General features: G+C 27.4%; 1 protein-coding gene across 7 annotated transcripts in view; it reads left to right on the forward strand.

Annotated features, from left to right (window-relative positions):
* The window catches only part of LOC109593944 (NAD(+) hydrolase sarm1), a 74,115-nt gene that overhangs the window by 15,521 nt on the left and 32,328 nt on the right, over nt 1-26,266 (forward strand). For 3 of the 7 annotated variants that reach the window (XM_049968235.1, XM_049968234.1, XM_049968237.1), the window contains exon 1: nt 21,184-21,377. The exons of 2 other annotated variants lie outside the window; for them this stretch is intronic. In XM_049968235.1, the coding sequence (XP_049824192.1) occupies nt 21,303-21,377 (75 nt within the window). In that variant the 5' untranslated portion in view covers nt 21,184-21,302. Of the gene's footprint in view, nt 1-21,181; nt 21,378-26,266 lie in introns of those variants that run through there. 2 more of the 7 variants (XR_007548235.1, XM_049968241.1) reach the window with 1 other exon arrangement.

Genomic DNA, 26,266 nt, shown 5'->3' on the forward strand with positions numbered 1-26,266 from the left:
GCTGAAACGGGCCGAATCTATTACAGTAATTCTCGTTTCTTGGTTGTTGCTAAATAACCACTTAATCCTACGCGAGTTAACAGAATATTACTTAATGGGACGCAATTTCAATGTGTGGATTGGAATTGAAAACCGCCTCGAATACAAAATACAAAATCAGCACGGATAATTGGCCTAGATTAATTAAAAAGCCGACGGCAATTACTAAATTACTTTGATCAAATGCATTGTGCAATTAAGAAATACGGAGACGAAGTGTCTCATTCTCTAAATTTACAGGGAACACATCCGTATTCTCGGTCACAGTCGTTGGCCTTTGTTCTGATAATTACGAAATTTGAGGGCGTTAAATAAAATTTAAGGATTACACTAGTAATAATCAGCAAGGAGACATTTATTCCAATGTTATGGATAATATCTCTATACTAATTTTATGAAAAAATACTTCCCTGTGAGGTCCTTTAGCTCTTCGCTTGTCTCATTCTCTAAATTTATAGAGAACACATCCATCGATCACAGTCATTGGCCTTTTTAAATCTTTATTGTGACTAATAACAATCAACAAGGAGACATTTATTACAATGTTATGGATCATATATCTATACTAATTATATGAAAAAATACTTCCCTATGATGTCCTTCAAGAAAAGAATTTCATGGGTATGAATAGAATCAGAAGTCAGGGAGCTGAATCTGGTGATGGTTTTTTCATCTTTGTCAGCAGTCAGTTTGAAGATATTCTGTACTGACACACTAACATGTTTCTGATCAATTTCACACCACTCTAAACACTCTTGTTTTAGTTGGATTATGGAGATCAAATCCAAACTCCAAGCTCCAAATGTTGCTGATGAAGTCGAATTCAAATGTGATTTCCATATGAAACCTACATTTCATTTAAAATATTACTCATTTGGCCTAATGAGAATATCAAGAGCCACTTACAAACCATTGTTTTTGAAGTAGAAGGTTCTCTTAACACTTACAATTTGGGTTTGAGTATCCATAACCCTTAAACATTTTTTACAAGAACTTTATTATGGCATCGCATTCATTGATGTTGCTAAGACATTTGAAAGAATTAGGAAAATGGTCTAATAATCAAAATAACTAAACTTTAGTATTGAAAGAGATTTCTGTGGACTCATTTACAGTTTCTTCCAAGACCTTCATTGTGGAATCAAGTATGTGAAGCTGACGTCTTTGAAAAAATGTCCATAGTGCCCAGTATGCTGGCTGACACTACAATTATTCATAATATATCTTTAATGCGTATTTGTTAATCATGTGAAATGTGAGAATTAATTCATGTGAGTGCCAATCAATAATTTTCCAGAAACGCAGATAAAGTATTCCTGTCAAAGTAATGGTCAGGTTTACAGTCAAAAAGCTTCGAATTATGTTTGACTGCACAATATTACAGTTCCATTGGCCTTCCTCCTAAATTGAGTATCACTCAGGTCTTTCGGATTAAGTAATGTACATGCAAAACTCAATTTGCTAAACTTGAAAGAGTTAAGGGCGTTCTGATACAAATAAAGTTTGTTATTACTCGCAGGAGGAAGAGCACGAGAATGGTGTGTATCATCATCGGCTCACGAATATGCCGAAGATTTGGGTATACAAAAAAGAATTAAAGGAAGTTTTTTACACCCTTTACATATTTACACTGTGCATTCAATTTAGTTTTTCATCCGTTTATGTATATGCCATTCTACTTATAATGTTTTCTCTGAATATATATGATAGATTAGCGACTGTTAATCTGTCTTTTTAGTTTGATTAAAACACTAAATTCACAATAATACGCTTTATTACAACAAACGTAGTTTAACCCTCGACATCTAAAGCTTGACTGTCCGGTTCTTTCTTAACAACTGCCCCGATTATCAAATATAAACAAATCCTTCAGATTTGTTTACAAAACAAAATAGTCTAAATAGATGTGCATCGGTCCATCGGTGAAGATGATGACGTAAGCTAACATATATGTCTTGGAGGATACAGGAGAAGTGCGAAATATTGCACGTGTTGGTGCTAGTGCATGAGTTGTACCACTAATCCTATTCATCCTCAAAGTGACCTAAGATTTTTGTTGGATAAACCCGGTAAATCTACAGTAGGTATTTCCCCACCTTAAAAAAGTGAAAAAAATGTTAAATTTATTCAAGTTACTTAGAAATTCAAATTACATCACAATGTCAAAATTCTTGGACTTCCCTCGTAAAATAGAAACAAAAATTAAAATTAATATAACATTTTTATAGAAATAGGCACATGCAACTTGCAGTTTTTTGTCATCGTGCAAAACATTCATTCATTACAATTTCTCTATCTGGTGTAAATAGTAACCAAATTGTTTCTAATTGTCGAAAAATGCTGAAAATCAAATTTCTGATTTTGATAGAGCAAGAATAATTTCCTTACATCAACAGGGTTGGTTAATTCACGGAATTTCATCGACACTTGCCATACCTAAATCATCTGTGATCAGAATATTGCGATCATTCCAAGAGCATAGAAGAGCTGGTGGTGGACGTCCAAGAGTAACAAATGCAAGGAAGAACATAGCCAACTTTGTACAACGCAACGGTAATGTTACTGCCCCAATTGTACGAATACAGTACCGTAGATTGATTTCTGCACCTACAAACCGACGACGACTTGCTGATGCTAATTTAATATCCAGACGACCATTAAGAGTGCCTAGACTTATTGGACTACATACAGCTACCCGTCTGGAATAGGCTCGAGACCACATACATTGGTTTTTACCGCCGGCGTCAAAGAGTTTGGAGGGAACCAGGATGTGTCGCATGACTGGTTTTTCCCAAAGATGTATTCCCATTTCAGGGAGGGACTGAAATATTTTGAGGTGGTAGGTTATACATGGTATACGGACTCCACTAATTCATATACCACATAGGTACAAAAATAGGGAATATCTACCTCCAATTAGTTATCAGGCCAATTATTTAATCCATGAGACAATAACTGAGAGCAAATTTAATTTTTTTGGACAATAATGCTCGACCCCACCGTACAAGAAATGTCCAAAATGAGTTAGAAGAAGCAAACGTGCAAATATTAAATTCGCTGGCAAACTCGCTAGATATAAATCCGATGCAAGATCAGCCAATTTTAAGGAGTCTAAATTCACCCACAACTCCTCAGGAACTAATTGTAGTAATTCAAGAAGAATAGGTAAACATTTCTCAAGAAAACATCAATAATTTAATTCTTTCAATACATTAATTCACTGCTTCAGAACAGAGGAAGACACACAGAGTATTAGAATTAAAGTATCTATGTGTTTCTTTAAAGTGCATTATTTTATAAATTTACAAATTTCAATAAACTACTTTTGTGGTTGTAGTTCCCTTTTATTTTTTTTTTTTCAATCAGTGTTACAACAAACCAAACAAATAAATATGTTAAAAATCTTTTTAATAAAGCAAAAAATTATGTATAATTAATTATAACATGTTATTCTCTTTAATTCTTAAACTTGGAAATCCAAGACTTTTGGCGGTGTGTGTAATGACACATAAAATATTAAAATTACTTCGTAGTTTTAGTTCAATTGTAGGCAAATAGTTGGCGCTCCGTGGACTTATTTAAACAACCAAATAGTTTTTAACACACTCATATTATATGGAATAAATAATTCGTGATTTGCGGGATAAAAATAACTGAGATAAGCTGTTTTTCTAGGTACATGATTTATTACGTTCGGTGCACGTGAAACTATTAACATTCCTGAGTGTTCGATAAAGTGGAATTTTGGCTATATTTCACCATATTTTTACCAAAATTAAAAACACGGCTAATTCCGGAATAATTACCCTCCAGCATCAGAAAAAAACAAACAAAACGGCAGTGGAACATCTGTAAAATAAAAATAATAATAAAAAAATATTTACCGTACGTCGTATAAATATTATTTTTCGATTGGAATAGAATATCCTGACTTGGCGGTTTTGTCATCAATAAACGCAGACATGTTTAATAATAAACAAAAATAAAAAAACCCGTGCGGACAAAGTCTTGAAACGAAACGAAACATGCAGAGCGGTGCAGTAAAATGTGGGACGGAATTTCGCAATTTCCCATTCATACTTGAAAATGTTACATAGTAAAATCGTCCATTGATCAATAGCACACACGCCGATATTTGTTTAAACAACGGATTTCTGAGGAAAACCGATCGACGAAAGGATTTAGCATTTCGCACGTACGTTTGCGGTGAACGTGCAACGCTGATTCAGCCCGGGAAATTTCGATGTTTTAATTATTTACGGGGGTGTACGTGCGATTAAATGGAATTTCGCTCGTGCGCTAGTTGCGGTTTATGAATAGGATCGATTGGCATTCTGGTTAGACTCAAATATGCACAAGAGGCCGATAAGATTCCAAACCGGAGCGTCGGACGTATCGTACGTATCGCATAATCGGTGCCCGCAAACGAGTTTGATAAGCGTTAATTTATGTAATTTGCACTTTATTTATCAATGAGATGTTTATTACGTATTTGAAATATTTATTAAATTAATATTTTTGACTGCTGAACTACATAAAATGTGGGGCCAAATGAACTTGAATAATTCTGCTTAATCAGTCAATAATACAGAAATTTATATTTATCTGTTGAATGTTGACGACCTATTTTAAGAACCTTGATAAAATGCAATTTTTATTAGAGAAAATAGATCAACTTCAAAACTGTTTATTTTTTTTCCAATTTTAGTAATGGAATTTAAAACTTTTAATTCAACCTTGATCAAGAGGTTTAAAGCCTATTTGGAGAAAAAAATGATAACTCATGATTCAAAGAGTCATCTGTGCTTTGTTGTAATTTTTAAGTAGCAGACACACACACTCCTCAATTTTTCTTATGATTGAAGAATCATTGCATGATTAGAAATATAGATTTTCGAGCTAGGTTAATTCTACAGGGGAATCATACGAAATATGTAGGGAAATAAATAAATTTGACTTATTTTTATGAGTTTTAAAAATTATTGTTTGATATTTTGAAAATACTCTCTTTTGGTTTTTAATTCTGTAGTTTTCAAACGTAAACATTGTTGAACCACATGAAAGCTGCTGTAACAAATTTGTTAGTAAATGTGGGGCCAAATGAACTTGAAGATCTCTGCTCAATAAGTCAATAACATATAAATTTATATCTATTAAATTACTAAAAAATATAGTAAATGTTTCTTTTTCAATCTTTAATCAAAAATAATAATAATAAGAACCTTATTATACCTATTTGATTTTGTGTTATATGAAAATGACAATGTTTTTATACATTATATTGTTATATCTGAGTCAGTTCTTCTAAATTGTGCAAAGAATATGAAAAGCTTAATAATTATAAAAAATTTTCAGTGGCGTAGAAAAATGACGAGAAGAAGTAGAACCCAGGAATGTGCTCTACTATACTATTATGGAAAGAGTTGATTTGCAGGAATGGATGATAGAATAATAAAAATAAAATTAAACACGATTGTGCCAAAGGTTAAACATATTTTTGAAATTTTATATTTGAAATTTAATTCAGGAAAAACTTTAGAAAAAATAAATTATTTAAATTTTCTTCATTCATTATTGGATGTGGTCTATCTTTTGAATGTTGACCTTCTATTTTGGAAACCTTGAAAAATTTATTGCTTAATTTTTTGCAAATATGCTCTTTTGGTTTTTCAAGATTTTTTCATAGACAGATTGAAAAAAATAAAATATTTTTATAGCTTTCAAATATAAAATTGAATTGAATAAACCCTGATAAATAAACCCGGTCTTTTGAATAAACAATAGTTGTTGAACTACATAAAAACTGTAAAAACAAATTTGTTAGTAAATGTGGCGCCAAATGAACTTGAAGATTTCTTCTCCATCAGTCAATAATACAGAAATTTATTAAATTAATAAAAAAATATAATAAATATTTCTTTTTCATTCTCTAATTATGAAAATTAGAAGAACATTATCATACCTACTTGATTTTGTGTTATATGAAAATTACTATTTTTAAATATTAAATTTGATATATCTCATAAACGGATGTTCATCACTGTTAATCAAGAATATCTTTTTTCTTCTAAATTGTGCAAATAATATGAAAGGCTTAATAGTTTTAAAAAAATCAGTGGCGTAAACAAATGACAAGAAATAGGAGAACCCAAGAATCTGCTGTATTAATTTGAAAAAAGTTGAATTGCGGGAATGTATGATAGAATTATAAAAACAAAATTAAACACGGTTGTACCGGAGTTTAGGAAAAAATGGGAAAAAATATTTTTGAAATTTTATATTTGATAATTACTTCAGGAAAAACTTTATATTTATATATATAATAAATTATTTATATTTTCTTCATTATTAGATGTGGTCGATCTTTTGAACGTTGAACACTTATTTTAGAAACCTTGAAAATATGCAATTTTTAGATTTTTTAATGAACAGTCGAGAAAATCGACCAATTTCAACAGTGTTTAATTTTTTTTTTTCCAAAATTTAACGTTGGTAATGAAATTTAAAGCTTTTAGTTATACTGATTAAGAGGTTTGAAGCCTATTTGGACAGAAAAAAATGATGAGCCATGATTCATCCGTGCTCTTTTGTTATTCTTATAACATGAACTGAATTTTTTTTTATTATTAGATTTTCTTTCTTATTGGACTTTTATACCTGTTCCAAAATATTGAACACCTATTTTAGAAACCTTGTATAAAAAATTTTTAGATTTTTTAATGGACAGTGGAGAAAATAGATCAATTTCGATACTGTTTAATATTTGTCCAAAACTTAACGTAATGAAATTGAAAACTTTTAATTATACTTTGATCAAGTTCGAAGCCTATTTGGAGAAAAAAACATGATAAGCCATGTTTTATTTATTATTTTATGTTATCCTTAAAATACAATATAATTTAATATTGTAATAATCTGTTTCAAATTTATTATATTAATAAACACCTTGTTATAATTTTATCTTTTTAACATATTTACCATGACTAAAATTATATTTTAATGTTATCTAAGGAATTTTGTTTATTTAAATCTGAGTTTTACTATAATTATTTTAAGAAATGTATCAAACATTACTAATGAATGTTTACACATAAGTATCCCTTTGGTTTTTAGGTTTTTAATCGAATAAATTGACAGTCAAAAATTTGTATTTTAGTTTGCTGACATTAAATTATGATTAAATGACATTAAAGTACTACATAAAAATAAAAAAAACAGACAGTACACATTTCACGTTAGTCCAAACTTTATCCTCATAGTCATACGTTTTCTCTTTGCATTTCACACATTTTTCTCAGGCACTGACTCACACGAGAATTCCACACGTCCATCCGCTTTCACGGGCCTTAAGGGCCGGACTTTTAATACCCCAACATAACTCGCACGTTAGTCATCTCCACAATTTCTTATTTCACCTTTTTCTTTTTGGTGTGTGTAAAAATGCGTTAGACCAAGATCAATATCGAACGGGTTATAAATAACCGGACCTTAACAACTCGATCCCCGTAAAAGGCGATTTACCTTTTTATTTGTGTCGCCGCATAATAATTGTGTGTGTCTCTATTAAAATTCTAAATGCGAACGACACTTTTTCGGAATAGTAAATTCGATGAGTCACACCAGATTCGCGACCGTGCACCTAAAATAGATTATTTTTCCACAAAATTTTTATTACTCCTCAATTTTACTTAATTGGTTAAATTTACGCAAGTCGCAAACGTGTGTTACACAATTTTATTCATTCATGATGTTGTCACAGCGTGTGTGTTTACGTTGCTGTGTTTATTTTTCTAAAAACGATGAATGAAACCGGCACATGATCTTTAATCGGGGTAATTTTTATGTGGTGACGTCTGGACATGATGTGGCAAAACGAAAAAAGGACTTAAGTATCCTGTTTATGTGACTTATAAACAATTCAAATGTTAATGCTCACGCACATATATTTATTTTATAAATTTAATTCAACGATTAATTTATCGATTGTATCAGCACAGATTACATGTAATCTGTGGTATTAGATATCTCCTACATTAGATAGAAGTTACCTTTTTGATTGATGATTTATTTGAGTAAATTTTTATATTATGTTTTGACATTTTTTCTTAGGTTGTATATACATTTTATTTGTTTTTTATTATTTACTAAACTTTCAGTAACTGCACAAAACAGGTTTTTAATTAATCAATTATTGTTTTCCTTACATATCTTATTTTGAAAACTTCTTAAAATGAATTTAATAATTGAAAAACTTTTGGGTACTTATAGACTTGGAGAAACTGTACCTGAACAGTTTTTAATACTTATACTTGTTACACATTTTATTTTGAAAACTTTTAAAAATAGGTTTAATTATTGAAAAACTTTTGAGTACTTATGGACTTGGAGAAACTGTACATAAACAGTTTTCAATTGTTATACTTATGACACATTTTATATTGAAAACTTGTTAAAATGGGTTTAATAATTGAAAAACTTTTGAGTACTTATGGACTTGGAGAAACTGTACATAAACTGTTATCAATTGTTATACTTGTTACATATTTTATTTTGACAACTTCTAAAAATAGGTTTAATAATTTAAAAACTTTTGAGTACTTATAGATTTGGAGAAACTGTACATAAACAGTTTTTAACTTGTTACACATTTTATATTGAAAACTTGTTAAAATGGGTTTAATAATTGAAGGCCTTTTGAGTACTTATAAACTTGGAGAAACTGTACATAAACAGTTTTTAATTATTATATTTATTATATATTTTATTTTGAAAACTTCTTAAAATAGGTTTAGTAATTGAAAAACTTTTGAGTACTTATAGACTTGGAGAAATGTACATAAACAGTTTTTAACTGATACTTATTACACATTTTATTTTGAAAACTTCTAAAAATGAGTTTAGTAATGGAAAAACTTTTGAGTATTTATAGGCTTGGAGAAAATGTACATGAACAGATTTAATTATTATATTTGTTGTACATTGTATATTGAAAACTTCTTAAAATGGGTTTAATAATTGAAAAACTTTAGAATACCTATGGACACTATTTTGGAAACTACTTTTAATTGAAAATATTTTAAATACTTAAAAACCTAGAAAAACTGTACATAAGCAGTTTTTAATTATTGTATTTCCTCCACTTTTTATTTTGAAAAATTCTTAAAATGAGTTTAAACTCATTTATTCAATTATTAATAATTGAAAAACCTTTGAGTACTTATACACTTGGAAAAGCTGTACATAAACTGTTTTTAATTATTGTATTTCTTCCATTGAAAAGGAATCTTCAAGATGTTAAATAAGGAGTTCTATTTCATCCACTATATAGTACAGATATTTGTCCATGTAATTATTATTTATTGTTCAGTTTTTTACTTGATAAACAATTTAATTCAAAAGAGGAGGTCATAACTGAGGTTATTATTTTCTTCAGTGCCAAGAAGTCAGAATTTTTTTCACTTGCCATAAATTGGTTTATAACTATTTATTATAATGAGTAAAAGTTGTTTTAAAGAAAATTGGTTTATTTTAAAGTAAAAAAATAGAGTATTTTTACTTCTACCTAATAAAAGAGAAACATAAAATTATTTTATTAAATAAATAAATTGTTGTAAATGTTTCTCTTTTATTTACTGACTGGTTGGATCATCCTTCTGTCATTGCAAATCGTTAACAATAAGATCTGGATTCAAAGGCTGATTACCAATACTAAACAAACATAAATTATTCTCGAGGTTAGTCAATTATAGGTCAAAACTTGTTTAATTATTCTCTTGAGCGTTGAAAATCAACACGACTCGCTGCGGGTATTAAACTCAATCCGCTTCTAGTATAAATCAATTTTGTATAAAAAATTTGTTATTTTATGTTAGTTATTAATGTGCATGGCTTTTTTGAGTCAATCAATTATGCCAGTGAACGAAGTGATTAGTTATAATAGTCTTTTATAAAGTTCAAAAATTCGTCCACGTCAGTATTTTGTGTTATGCAAATTGGTTCATAAATCAGTGGTGTTTAGTGTGATTTTTTTCCCCAACACCGTCCATAAATTCGTAATGTTCCCAAGAAAATAAACCATACAAGTTTGGATATTATTAAAATCAGACATTAACACCTACAATATGCCTCACGGGAACATTTGAATCATCCGGTTTCTCAGCTACTTTCAGTTTTTATGCAAGTTGCACTAATAAAGACATTTTTCCGAACATGTGATTCACTTGCTGTGTTCGTAAATAACCGTTTGTGTCCAGCGATAAATTGTACAGTCAACTACTCAGAAAAAGCCATAAATATTACAATAATGTGAAATAAACTGAATCAGTACATGATTTTCTTAGATTTATATCATGTTTACGTCTAAAATAAACGTTTTCATAATATTTTTTAGTATTTAGTTTAATATTTGTGACTGTTATAGAAGTTGCTAAGAAATATATCAATTGACACAAGCAAAATTGATGTGAACAGTTTAATTGCAATTAAAATTCAAATTCAAAAGTTCAAATGAACACATTTTAAAAAACTTTTAAGACAAAATATGGGAAATCAAATAATTGAAAAACTGTTATATTATATTATTAGATTAAGTATTTATGTATATGTTTATGTTTATACAGGTCTATTAGGAATTCAACAATAAAGACATTTTAAAGTTTTTAAAATTAAAATGTGTCAAAAAACAATAAATAATTTTTTTATATACAGTTTTTGCAAGTATCAATATTTTTTCTACCAATAAACAATTATAATAGAATATTAAAAAAATAATGTATACAAAAAAGTATTACTAAAAGTTGGTTTTGTACAATATTGTCAAGTCTGTCCAATAAAAATTGAAAAGTTTCTCACTAAATAAAGATATAATAACATTTTTTAATCAGTTTATATTAAAAATTAAGTTTTTCACACAATAAAGACATTTTAAAAATTTTTAAAATTAAAATGTGTCAAAACAATAAATAAAAACTTTTTATATACAGTTTTTGCAAGTATCAACATTTTTTCTATCAATAAACAATTATAATAAAATATTAAAAAAGTCATGTAGAGAAAAAAGTATATAATTAAAAGTTGGTTTTGTATTATCTCTTCAAGTCTGTCTAATAAGAATTCAAAAGTTTTTCATTCAATAAACACATTTTATTATTTTTTTTTAACATAAAATGTGTATTAAATTTTATAATTAAAAACTCAAATCAAAAGTTTTTCAATTAATAAACGTATTTTGTGAAGTTTTTAAAACAAAATGTGTCAAAAAATCAATAATTAAAAAATGTTTTTGTGCAATTTATGAAAGTCAAAAAACAACTTAAAAGTTTTACACCAATAAACACATTTTATGAAGTTTTCAAATTTTTTAATTAAAAATAGTTTCTATTTAGTTTATGCAAATTTAGTAAGAAATCAAAAGTTTTTTTAATCAAAATTTTAAAAAATTATCCAATTAAAAAATATTTATGCAAGCCTATTAAAAATTCACAAGTTTTTCAATGAATAAACAGACTATAGGTCGTTCTCAAAATAAAATGTGTCAAGAAAACAATAAATAAAAAATGTACAGTTTATGCAAGTGTGATAAGAATTTAGAAGTTTTTCAATCAAATTTTCAAAATAGAATGTATAAATAAATCAATTAATTAAAAACAGAGAAAAGAAGAGAATTCCAAAATTTTTATCAATAAACACATTTTTGAAGTTATATTATTTAATTAATTACAAATATTTTTTATCCAGAAATTAAAAGTTTTCTAATCAATATTTTGAAAAGCTTTCAAATTATAAAATATTTTAATACAATTTATACAAGTCTAATAAAAATTAGCACGTTTTTCTATCAATAAACACATATTATCTTATATTATTTAATTGATTATAAACAGTTTTTATTCAGTTTTTGGAAATTAAAAGTTTTTCAATCAATATTTTGAAAAGCTTTCAATTTAAAATAATTTATACAAGTCTAGCAAAAATTAATACGTTTTTCTCAGTAAACACATTTTAGTTAGTTTTCAAAATAAAATGTGTCAAGAAAACAATAAATAAAAACTGTTTATGTATAGTTTATGCAATTCTCATAAGACTTTAAAAGTTTGTCGATCAATAAACATAATAATTTTCAGAAAGTGTTTTTGAATAATTCCTGTAAGTCTAATAAGAATTGATGTTTTTCAATAAACATATTTTATGAAATTTTCAAAATAAAATGCATCTTAAATACTGTAATTATAAACACAGTCAATAAACACATTTTACGATGTTTTCAAAATAGAATGTATCAATAACACTATGATTAAGTAAATATCAGTATGGTACAATAAAGTGAAATAAGATGCATCTGTTTTCAAATCAAAGATATCCAATTAAACTTATTTAGAATGTTCCCAGCTGTTATTTTTTTAGAACTCACAGAATTTACAAATAATAAAAAAGTTAATTAGAACAAGCACCTTTTCCAAATTTTGAACCTGCAAACTTGCAAACAAAAACGTGTCTTTGATTTCACAACACATTAGCGCGTGCAACTAACATCAAATAGTACAATAAATCAGCACACCAAAAATATGTTCCGTTTCGAAAATGGTTCGTAACTTTGTTGACAACTGAACATTTTTAAATGGGTCGTCGCATTATGAAATTGCCTGAACATCAAAGATCATTTATCAGTACCGACTGACGAATATTAACATAAATCTTACACATTGGATTGTCATTAAAAACACGAGTGCGTGTCACGATTGACCCTCATCAAAATACGTTTTATAGGTCAGGTGTTTTTCTCCTGCAACAATTATACTATGTTAAACAATTCCACAGGAAACAATCTAGTTATTTTTTTCTTAGGCTTATGCAAATAATTTGTAAGAATTGCCACCTGTGATTGAATATTAATTTTTAGTCATTAAGGTTGAAACGTGGGTGTCGGTAAAATCTCTTAATTGTCCGACTGTATAATAGATTATGTTCTCAAAATGCAATCACATTCGGAACGCATGAAATCTATAATTAGCCGCGGCACCACGAAATTAATTAACAATGTCTGCACGTGGGAACGTCTAAATTATTTGTTTCGAGACATATTCAATAATTACTAATATTGTATGTAATCGACCTTAAATAAGCCGCTTTGATACAATACGAGTGAATGTTGTTTTTATGGCTTTCGTTTGATAAACTAAAATTGTCTAATATTTCAAGTGTGGCATGATTTAGAGGCAAGATTCCCGTCAACAATGTTTATGTGTATTTTGCCCCGAATCTGTACCATAAAACACATTTTCCTCACCACCTAAAACCGAGAAAAAAACACCAAACGTCCCAGTCTCGACGTCTGCACTCGGCCCACACCATGACCAATGTCGCAACCAGATTCTCGTTCCACTAGGTGCAATATTTCCGCTGCCCACGTGCGAATCGACATCTTGGACGTCAATTAACCGGCAACGAATAATTTACGCTCATAATCTCCAATAAAAACTCATTAAACACGCCGATTAATTGAATTCGTTTCTGTTTTCGGCTCGCAGAAGTGGAGTAAATAAAACATAGCGTCGCGACGGCGTCGCTTAATTAAAATAGGTAATCGGAAATTGGTGTCGGGCCAAACCAAGTTGTTCCGGACGTAAATAGATGCTGCCAGTTCATTTGAAAAACCACTTGCATCACCCTGCCTGCCACTTTCGTATGTAATAATAAAGGATGTGGTTTTTATTCGTAACTCTCTTTTTTCACCAGCCGAAACCTTGATTCTACCGAAAATAATACAAATATTGGAAATTAATTAGTATGTTTCGTGAAGGTGATAAACAAAAGGTGAGTTATAAGCTAATAAGCAATTTACTGCCCACGCAAACTTATGATTGATGAATTATTGGCGTCCATGTTTCCGGTCATGTAAAAAAATTGATTGTAAACCGGCAGTCCAGATTTTGCATCATGCGGATTATAAATTAATGTACTGTAGCGTCGATTAATGATGATAGATTTGACATTTGATGTGGCGGAATTTCTTACGTCGCATTTTAATTAGACGTCAATGAATTTAGATAATGGAGACAAATTGAAATGGGACAACTTTTTTTTCCTGCACGTTTAGTTGCATTTGGAGGATAAATTATGACTTCATAATTTTATTATATTAATTATAAAGGTTTCCGTATAAAAAGTTTAAACCTTGATAATTAAAACTTTGTTTTAATTTTTCAATTAATAAACAATATAAAATGTGTCAACAATGTATGTACAATTTTGAAAGTTTAATAATAATAAGTTCATTCAATTCATTTAAGTTTTTAATATAAAAAATTAAAATAAAAGTATGATACAAATTCAAATATGTCTTCAATCAATAAATATATTTTAAGAAGTTTTCACAATTAAAAATTGTTTTTTATTGTTTTATGTATAATAAGTAAAATTCAGGAGAAGTTTCTCCAAATATAGTTTCAATTAATAAATACATTTTAAGAAATTTTTAAAATTAAACATGTCCAAAACGTTAAATATTAAATTACTATTTTTATACAGTTTATATTATATTATTTTGCTGTTATTTAATTGCTAATAAAATTGAAAAGTTTCTATCAAATACATTTCTAGTGAAATTCAAATATTTTTTTATTATTAAACTCATTTTAAGAATTTTTAAAATTAAATGTGTCCAAATTATTATAATTAAAAATTGTTTTTGTGTACAGAAATTCTTATAAAAATTCAAAAGTTTTTTTTAATTAATAAAAACGTGGTAAATAAAATTCAGGAGAAGTTTCTGCAAATATAATATAAATTCAAGCATGTTTCCCGTTTATAAGCATATTTATAAGAAGTTTTCAAAATAAAATGTGTCAAAAATAAAAATTGTTTTTTATAGTTGTATGTGTAATAAGTAAAATTCAGGAGAAGTTTCTGCAAGTGTAATATAAATTCAAATATATAAATTCACACAATGTATCACAAATAACAATTAAAAATTGTTTTTTATAGATTTATCTATAATAAAAAACACATTTTAAGAAATTTTCAAATTTAAATATGTCGAAAACAGAATAATTAACTATTAATTTACTATTTTTTCACAGTTTGTACAAGTTTTAATTAAAAATTATTTTGGAATTCAAATATTTTTCTATTATTAAACTCATTTTAATTTTTAAAATTTTAACAAGTGTTCAAAGTAAACTGTGTCAATAACAATTAAATAATTTTATAGTTTATAGTAAATAAAATTCAGGAACAGTGAAAATATAATATAAATTCAAGCATGTTTCCCATTAATAAGCACATTATAAGAAGTTTTCAAAATAAAATGTGTCGCAATTAACAATTAAAAATGGTTTTTTAAAGTTTTGTATAAGTGTAATAAATAAAATTCGGGAGAAGTTTCTGCAAGTGCAATATAAATTCAAATATATTATCAATTAATAAAAAATTAAAATTAAATATGTCAAAAACATTAACTATTAAATTAGTATTTTTATACAGTATTTTAAGTTTAATTTAAAATTATTTTTTGTTGTTAAATTGTTAATAAAATTGAGAAGTTTCTATCAAATACAATTCTAGTAAAAAGTTTTACAATAAAACGTGTCAAAATTACAATAATTAAAAATAGTTTTTGTATACAGAAATTCCTATAAAAATTCAAGTTTATTTTAATTAATAAAGACATTTTAATAAGTGTTCAAAGTAAACTGTGTCAACAACAGTCAAATAATTTTATAGTTTATAATAAATAAAATTTAGGAGAAGTTTCTCTAAATATAATATAAATTTAAGCATGTTTCCCTTTTATAAGCACATTATAAAAAGTTTTAAGAATAAAATGTGCTATAAATAACAATTAAAAATTGTTTTTTATAGTTTTATGTGTAACAAGTAAAATTCAGGAGAAGTTTCTGCAACTGTAATATAAATTCAAATATATTATCAATTAATAAACACATTTCGAGAAATTTTTAAAATTAAATATGTTAAGAACGTAAACTATTAAATTACTATGTATAGGTGTATGATTTTTTGTGATATTGATTTGATGTGATTTGTATTTTGTAAGTATTTATTGTTCAAATTGTTATTTAAATGGAAATTCCGTAAATAAAGTATTATTATTAATATTTTTATACAATTTATATAAGTTTTAATTAAAAATTATTTTCTTTGGTTAAACTGCTAATAAAATGAAGAAGTTTCTAACAAATTCAATTCAAATATATTTCTATTATTAAACACATTTTAAGAATTTTTAGAATAAAATGTGTCAAAATTACAATAATTAAAAATTGCTTTTGTATACAGAAATTCTTAAAGAATTCAAAAGTTTCTTTTAATTTATAAATGCTCAAAATAAACTGTGTCAACAACATTTAAATAATTTTAATTTTAGTTTATCGTAAGCAAAATTCAGGAGAAGTTTCTGCAAATATAATATAAATTCTCACAATCTATAAATAACAATTAAAAATTGTTTTTTTTTATAGATTTATCTATAAACACATTTTAAGAAATTTTCAAATTTAAATATGTCAAAAACACAATAATTAACTATTAATTTATTATTTTTACACAGTTTGTACAAGTTTTAATTAAGAATTATTTTCTAATGAAATTCAAATATTTTTCTGTTGTTAAGCTCATTTTAAGAAGTTTTAAAATAAAATATATCAAAATTACAATAATTAAAAATTGTTATTGTGTACAGGAAATTTTATAAGAATAAGTGTTTAAAATAAACTGTATCAACAACAATTAAATAATTTTATAGTTTATTGTAAATTAAATTCAGAAATTTCTTCAAACATAATATTCAAGCATGTTTCCGATAAATAACCATATTGCTATATAAGAAGTTTTCAAAATAAAATGTGTCACACACCCAATAATAATTAAAACTTATTTTTATAGTGTGACAGTAACTAAAAATCATCAGAAGTTTCTGCATGAATGATATAAATTCAAGCGTATTTTCTATAAATAAACACATTTCAAGAAGTTTCCCAAATAAAATGTGTCACAAGCTTTATAATTGAAAATTATTTTAGACATTTTCATAGTAAATGAAATTTAGAAGAAGTCTATTAATAAGTCGGGTCTGTTTCCGATTAATAATAAAACTTTAAGAAGTCACAAACTCAATAATTAAACATTATTTTCAACCAAATAAAATTCAGAAATTCAATAAACCCATACATAACAATATTTTTTACGATTTGACAACAAATAACATTAAAGAAGTTTCCGAGAAAAAAATTCCAACATGTTCGATTAATTAACACATTTTAAGAAATGCCAGCAAGTTTATCAGAACCTCAAGCATTCAAGTAATAACAAGTCCCCAAATAAAATATGTCAAAAACATAGTAATAAACAGTTGCAGATGAATTAATTAGAAAGTCATCCATTTCCCATGTAACTATGTAATCCTATTGAACACTTTACGCAATTGTGACAAGGTAATCGTCACACCTTAAAAGGAGCTTTGGATAAATTAACATTTTTCTAGGCTCATCGTCACATTTTCTTACACAAACATCCTGCAACACAAAGAACTACCACTTCCCCAACCTTTGAAACTAAATATTTAAAACGTGAACTTGTAAATCCCAGCGTAAATGGAAATTACGATTTTCCTTCAATAAACATAATAAATAATCAGTGCAATGATTCTTCGGGGAATAGCACATGACACACTCGCAGTATTGATTCAATTATGTGCGAGAGATGATTTGCATACGCTTGACTCACCGAAATCCCTTCTGTAATTGAATGAATCAAGTTTGAAATAATTTCGTTGTCGCGAGGAACAAGCCAATTTTTTCATGTCTCTAAATCTTTCCTGGAGATTTATGAAATGTGTCATTCCATTCATAAGTGCTCGTTTTATGGTGGGTGACCGGTTTTAGCTGATATCTTTTGTTTGACTCATTGTTCCAATGTTGTAAAGTCACTCAAAAATATACGTTACCAACAATTAAATCTTACTCCATTGTAACAATAATTTCGAAGGACGATCTTAATTGTAAACAAATAAACGTGGTATTATAAATTTACTAAGGTTGTTAAGTCATTACAGTATCAAATAACACATTCGTTTGTCATACTTTATGTAAATTGTCCGTAAATTACAGTCCGATCATTAATTTATTAAAACAGGTTAGTTCGAACGTTTCGGTAATTTCGCATGAAAGGTTATAAATGTTATTTTCATTCTCTATAGAGTTTATTATATCACTGTATTTAAATATAATTTTAGTATAGGGTTATATTTAACGTGACATAAACATTACGAAATGCACCTGGCAAACATAAAATGCACTTGTTTTATCTAGTTTCGATAATGTTTGCCAATTTGCGTTACTTTGAATTACTCAAAAAATATCCGACACACATATTGTATCAATAATTAAATATTCATTTGAAATTGTCGTGGGAATACACTTGTTTTTGGAACAGAAAATAACGACAGGATTATATTAATAAGGAAACACAATAAAATTAGCTTTTATGGTTGCACAAGAATTTGTATTGAAAATATAATTGAATATTAGTTTTTATTGTTACTGTGTGGATTTTATTGTTAATTATAGTGTTTTCTTTTTACATTCCATTGTATAATTATATATTTTATATCATGAGATATTTTTCATATACAAACAATGAATGTTATAATAGCTGTAACATTCATTTAGCTGTTTTACACACACCAATTTATTGTCCAATTTTATGACCTTCAATTTAATGATCTGTGTATTCCAATAAATTGGTGAAGCACAGGAGCAGATGTATAGTTTGCCAATAAATTGGACAATTTAATGATCAATTTTGTGACCAATTAATTTCTACTTGTACAGAAATGGACTAATATTTAATTGGTTCCAATTTTGATTTACAAATTATTTAATAATATTTTTATAATTTTTGGTAACATCAACTTACAGATTTGTGTACTACAGTCAATCACCCAATTTCTACTTTTCCAAGTTCTATATTTTGGCAATAAATGAAATTAATTGAAATGTGTAAAACAACTAATTTATAAATGTCCAATCTTGAAGCCTTCAATTTATTTCTTTTCGTAATATATAAATTGATCAATTTTAAATAGATTTTTTAACAATTTTATGGTACCTTTTGATACTACCATCTAACAAACAAAATATGTTTACTAATATATACATATTATTGATGTATTTAAGTTCTATATTTTGCTAATAAATTGGACAATACAATAAATTGAAATGTTTTTTAAAAATTCCACTTTATTTTCCAATTTTGAAATCTTCATTTTATTTCTACTTTAATACGAAAATTGTCCAATTTTTATTTGATTTTATTTTCTCTCAATTTTCTAGTAACTTTTTAATAACTTTCGATACTACCAACTTATAAAAAAATTGTTTACAAGTATACACTTATACTAAATTAACAATTTTGCTTTTTACAATTTATTGATCTGTGAATTACAGTCAGTTAGCCAATTGTAACTTGGCCAATAAATTGGTGAAACATAGAACTAGCTGTACAATCTGCCAATAATTTGGACAATAGATTGATATGTGTAAAACAGTTGTATAGTAAAACAATTAGTATATAAAAAAATTGTTTTTTTTTTAAATTTCATATACTACATAATAAATTACAAAAGATTTTTTAATCTTATTTTTTTAAATTATCAAAGATTACCAGAGAACATCCCGATATCTCAATTGATTTAAAAAATAAACAAAATTGATCTAAAATTAGTTTAACTAGAACCAGTTTATCTATTCAATATTTTTTTTACAAGTGGAATAAATATTTATTTATTCGTCGTCAAACAATATAATCAAATAATTCTTATCATTATTTTATTTCATAAAAATCGACACGTTTTATAAACTGTAATGTAAATTATATTAAACAAATATTACACAAAAAAATTAAATAAAACAAATTATGCAACTGGAAATATAAAACTACAACTGTAAATCAACACCGAACAATTCTAAACATTAATTTTATGTGACCAATGCAAATTTTGAAACGTGGGTTGCTCAAATGACAAAGTAAACGTCTTGTTTCAAAAGCCACAAAATAAATATATTTTTTTGATATTTTAAAACGTGTAATTTATACGTTGTAGTCTTGTCATGTATATAAAATATATTAATTTTGTCAATTGAATTGTTTATTTCGAAATTTTTCATTTTATGCTTGTCTATAATTTTTTATTTATTGTTTCGAAAATAAAAAATATTTAAATATTTTATTAATATTATTTTTTTTTATCTTGTCATTTTTTAAACTAGTCTATAAAAAAATTGTTGCACATCGTATGGAAATAATTATTAATTAGATAATAAATTGTTTTTTTCACATACATTATTCTTAATTTGTCATCTTACTAATTTATCACAAGAACTTTTATTTTTCTTATAAATTAAATATAATTATGATTTATTACCATTTTATAATGCATGAATTTAATAATATATATTTAATTAAACAATGATTCATATACAACTTTTTTTTTTGTTAAAGACTTCATTATTTGAATAACTTAAAAACAAATTTTATATTTTTAATGTTATTTTAACAAGTAAAACAAATATTCAATTAATAAATATGTTGTTTTATCATTAACGAAAACTACACTAGGGAAGGAAAAAGGTAATTTATGTTTTTAACATTTAACTTTAAAATAACATAACTTTCTTTAAAATAACTTTTATTCATGGAAATAATCAATCAATTAAGAAAATATTGAAGAAAATATTTACCAAGTTTCTAATGTGACATGCAGTCTTACCCTTGTCCTAAAGAAGCTGAACCCTTTTTGTATTTACAAAAGAAGCGCAATCTAACATTATTATATAAAGAACTTGTTAAACAAGTATCATGTTTGAAAAAATTATTATTTCATAAAATTTCAAAAGATTTCACATATGACATAAAACCATGCAACAATTTAAAAGAACAAACAGCAGGATAATTCGCATTGACCGGTATCATCCAAATAATAGAACCAGTTCCGATTGCGCACGATCAAAAGCTTACGGACGAAACGGCATCCAGCAGGCGTGTTTCCTGAGACAGCTTTTAAACCCAGTTGGGTGGGGAGCTTAATATACACACACTCGAAGCCACTTCAGCAATAGTACCGTTCCGATTCTCGTCGCCATACTCACACGTCCACTCGATCGGCATCGAAATTTTTTCCTGCGACAGTTCACGAACGCGCGTTTGTTATGTGATTTTGTGTAGTTGTGTGATTTTCTGTGCGATTAACGATGGTGGTTAATCATATAAACATGCAACAGGTGCAGCCCAACGTCAACATGAGGAGGGTCTTCCTTAACAGAAAGGTACGATTTTCTTGCCGGCACCGTAGTAACCAGCTCCTGAATGGGGGTACCTACGCGTTTCACCCACGCCGTTTCCATTCAACAATCGGTTTTTCCTCCTTTGTTCCGACATTTAAGGAAGACACGGCCGTTCTAAATATACGGTTCTCGGAAAACGCACTCGAAATAGACGGCCGATAAATATTCGTGTCTATTTCGGCGGTGTGCAGGAAAAATAATAAAATTGAAGGCACGTAAAGAGCGAATTTAAATACGTACTATTTGAAATATGCATGAGGTTTACATCAAAGGCTTTGTTTAATGGTACTACCTACTCGTGGACATTTTAATTGCAGAACTATGGAAATTCGAGAAAATAAACAATTACTTGATGCGATAAGTGGTCAAGATAACTTTGAAAGTACAATAACAAAGGTTTTAGATATTAGCTTTGCCGATTATCTGAAGTACCGTTTAGAATTAGATAGTTAGTGGGGCTCTCCCAAAATTATCTAATTCTATATAAGTTAATGGGTGTAATTAAGACAAAACAAGAAAGTGTTTTATGGGCTTTCATAAGTACTACCACATGAAGTCACAAAATATAAGAATTGACATTAGAAAATTTATTAAGTTGTGTTTTACAGTTTTATATAGATAAAAGTACTACAAATTGATAAAACACTATCTTAACTTTAATATAATAATTTTTTTACTAGAATTGTCTGTTAAATCTCGTAAAATTATGTATTGCTGATTATTTAAAGTGTAGTCTAAAATGTTTATGAGGTTTCATAAGTATTACCTAATGAAGTCACAGAATATAAGGTGTGACTTTAAAAAATTAACTGAGTTATATTTTAAAACTTCAGATAGATAAATTTATAATAATACATGTATGTATCCTTGTATCTCGTAAAATTATGTATTGCTGATTATTTGAAGTGTACTTTAGGATTAGATTGGTGGTGGGGCTTTCCTAAAAATATCGTAATTCAGTATAAGTTAAGTACTACCTAATGAAGTCACAAAATATTAAAAATTAACTGAGTTGTCTTTTAAAGCTTCAGATAGATAAATTTAAATTGATAAAACACCATCTGCTGTACTGAGTTGTGTTTTAAAATTTCAGATAGATAAATTTAAAGTATTATAAATTGATAAAACACCATCTTGCTTTCAAGATAATAATTTTTTTGTTACAATTTGTGTTCCACCTCATGAAATTCTGTATTGTTAATTATTTAAAATAGAGTTTAGGATTAAATTGATGATAGAACTTTCTCAAAGTTATCTAATTCAGTATAAGACAGTGAAATTGAATTAAGACAAAAGTAGGGAGTGTTTTATAAAATTTCATAGGTACTACCTCATAAAGTTACAAAATATAAGAACTGACTTTAAAAAATTAACTGAGTTGTCTTTTAAAGCTTCAGACAGATAAATTTAAAGTACTTAAACATTCTATATGCCAATTATTTGAAATAGATTTTATGATTAGATTATTAATGGGACTTTCTCAAAGTTATTTAATTCAGTATAAGACAGTGAGATGGAATTAAGACAAAAATAAAGAGTGTTTTATTAAATTTCATAGGTACTACCTCGTGAAGTGTCAAAATATAAGAAATGACATTAACTGAGTTGTCTTTTAAAGCTTCAGATAGATAAATTTAAAATACTAAACGTTGATAAAACTCCATCTTGACTCTAACATAATAAATTTTTGTTACAATTTGTGTTCCATCTCGTAAAATTCTGTATTGCCAATTGTTTGAAAAATAGTTTAGGATTGGGACTCTCAAAGTTATCTAATTAAGTTTAAGATAGTGGGATTGAATTAAGAAAAAAGTAGAGTGTTTTATAAAATTTCATAGGTACTACCTCAAGAAGTCACAAAATATAAGAACTGACATTAAAAAATTAACTTTTTTAAAGCTTCAGATAGATAAATTTAAAGTACTCAACATTGATTATTTGAAGTAGAGTTTATGATTAGATTGGTGGTCCGGCTTTTCCAAGGTTATCTAACCACCTTAACTTGAATATACTAATTTTTTTATGTGCAGTCTTGTAAAAATTCTGCATTATTGATTATTTATGGTAAGATTTAGAACTAATTGCTTTTCTTTTCTATTTTTGTATAGTAGTTAATATTTGTAAAATCAATGAAGAGAAAGATTCAAAAGCTGCGTTGAAATTTGAAGAATTTTGTGCTTTTTTTGCTATAAATTATTAAATTGTTATTCTTCTTTTCTATTCATGGATAGTTTTTTGAGATTTTTAAAATCATTGAAGAGGAAAATCTCCAAGAGCTGCGTTGAAGTTCAAAGAATTTTGTGCTGTTTTTTTCTACAAATTATTACGTTGTTACTCTTATTTTGTATTTTTATATGTAAAATCAATAAAGAGAAGGATCTTCTAAAGCTGCGTTGAAATTCGAAGAATTTTGTGCTTTTATTTTCTACAAATTGTTAAATTCTTACTCTTTTTTGTTCTTGGATAGTTGTTAAAATTTGTAAATGCTTTCCAAAAATTATTTAATATAATCTATGATAATGTAATGAAATTAAGTAAAAACTAAAATGTTTTCCAATTCAAATCATTTTATATATTTAATTTCTTGTTGCTTGTTACTCTTCTTTTGTGTTCTTGTATAGTTGAGATTTTTGAAATCAATGAAGAGCAAGATCTTGTAAAGCTGTGTTGAAACTTGAAGAATTTTGTCCTTTTATTTTTTTAAATTATTAAATTGTTACTCTTCTTTTCTATTCTTGTATAGTTGTTAAGATTTGTAAAATCAATGAAGAGAAAAATCTTCAAAAGCTGCGTTGAAATTTGAAGAATTTTGTGCTTTTTTGCTACAAAATATTAAATTGTTATCCCTTTTTTTTATTCATGGATAATTTTTAAGATTTTTAAAATCAATGAAGTGGAAGATATCCAAAAGCTGCGTTGAAATTCGAAGGATTTTGTGGTGTTTTTTTCTACAAATTATTAAATTATTACTCTTCTTTTGTATTGTTGTACAGTTAAGATTTGTAAAATCAGTGAAGAGAAAGATCTTCTAAAGCTACGTTGAAATTCGAAGAATTTTGTGCTTTTATTTTTTTTTCACATTATTAAGTTGTTATTCTCCTTTTCTATTCATGGATAGTTTTTAAGATTAGTAAATGCTTTCCAAAAATTATTTAATATAATCAGTGATGAAATTAAATGAAAACAAAAATATTTAACAAATTCAAAACATTTTATATATTTAATTTCTTGCAATTGTTAAGTACTTTCAACAAAAAGCATTAAGATTACATTTAATAAATTATTAATTACACATTTTTGTTGATAGCGTATATTGATAGTATAATATAATAATTACATTATCGTAGAGATATTAATAGTACAATATTTATCAAATTCACCATAATTCTTAGTAAACTTGAAACATTTTTTCAATAAACAAAAACAACTATTAAGATGACGGTCAGTTTTGCATAGATTAGATTGTTATCGTAATTCATACAAAATATCCATTAAAATATGACATATATCAGCAATCATCTTTGCAAAACCCGTACAATTACGTGTTTAAATTAATGGTACCATTTGCGTAACAGCCAAATTTACGTAGATTGTCGATAACCACAATTACAAATTCAAATTATAACACCTGTCCATTTTAGCATTCCTGCCCGACAACAGAATAGTTCCTGCACGTCGCCGTTTCGGCGATCGAGTATTTCACACGGTACCACGTTGTTTTTTTTCCGGTTTACCTTTCTAAAACGTAATTATTGAATGAATTTGCACATATCAATCAAACTGCCGATTTCACTCCGCGTTTTCACTTCGCTTAGTATTTTTCTCACGGGGTCCAATTCGATCCCTTGTTTTATCAAACGATGCGCAACATCTGTTTGCACCTATTATAAATATTTACAAGCATGAAAAAAAAAATGCTGCGACGGGGTTAAATTGAACTCGAGTACCGAGCACTCGAGATCGAGTACCGTGACATGTGTCGGGTGTAAAAAATGTTCGTACCTGTAAATAAAACTAAAAGCGTTTTTGTCTGCTTCATGCCAAATTAACTGATAGTGAGTCATTAGTGCATTCCGACGATAAGGTGCACGTTTACGTGACTATCTGGAAAAAAATTGAACGAAAACGCAGTTTGGCAACCGGACGACCTTGCCGCTATCTTTTTATTTTCCGCCAAAACGTCTAACGAACACCGGGAGTGCTTTTTCTTTTTGTTCAGTCTGTAATTTTATTCAACTGTGACTCAACCGATTTCAATAAACACATTAATAAATATCAATTCGGCCCGATATTTATGTTAATCGCCGTTTAACATTCCGCACGACGTCGATTTTTCCGTTTCTGGTACACGTGAGTCTTCCAATGCGATAATCGAAACCAGCTGTTGAACTGTTCGAATCACAATTCGAGATTCGTTAATGCAAAGTCTCTTGTCTGTTATCTACAAACGAAAATAACAAACAAATTGTGAGGCTTTTATGTTGGCCGCACATCTGTTTGCCTCTTATGAATTTCATAACTACTTCCCGACCGATAACGGCGAGATAAATTGCTTTTTTGGTACGAATTCTTGGCACCAATATCGGCCAAACATCCGTAATCGTGACGACTTTAATTATTGATCGTTTTTTTAAACCGATGGAACAGGTTAGGATTTTTAACCCTTCGGTGCTAAAAATTTTCTGTTGTTAACAGTAGTTATTTATGTCGTTTAATTTAAATAGTTTTTTATTGGATTTGCATTTTAAATTGTTTTTTATAATGTGATTTATGTCGTAACTTTTGGAGTCAAGAAATATTATTCTGCTAATGGTAATGGTGATGGTAATTATTGCATCTTTTAATAGTTAAAATGTTAAAATGCGATTATA

Source organism: Aethina tumida, chromosome 5, assembly GCF_024364675.1.
Source record: "Aethina tumida isolate Nest 87 chromosome 5, icAetTumi1.1, whole genome shotgun sequence".
In the NCBI taxonomy this organism is placed as follows: Eukaryota; Metazoa; Arthropoda; class Insecta; order Coleoptera; family Nitidulidae; genus Aethina; species Aethina tumida.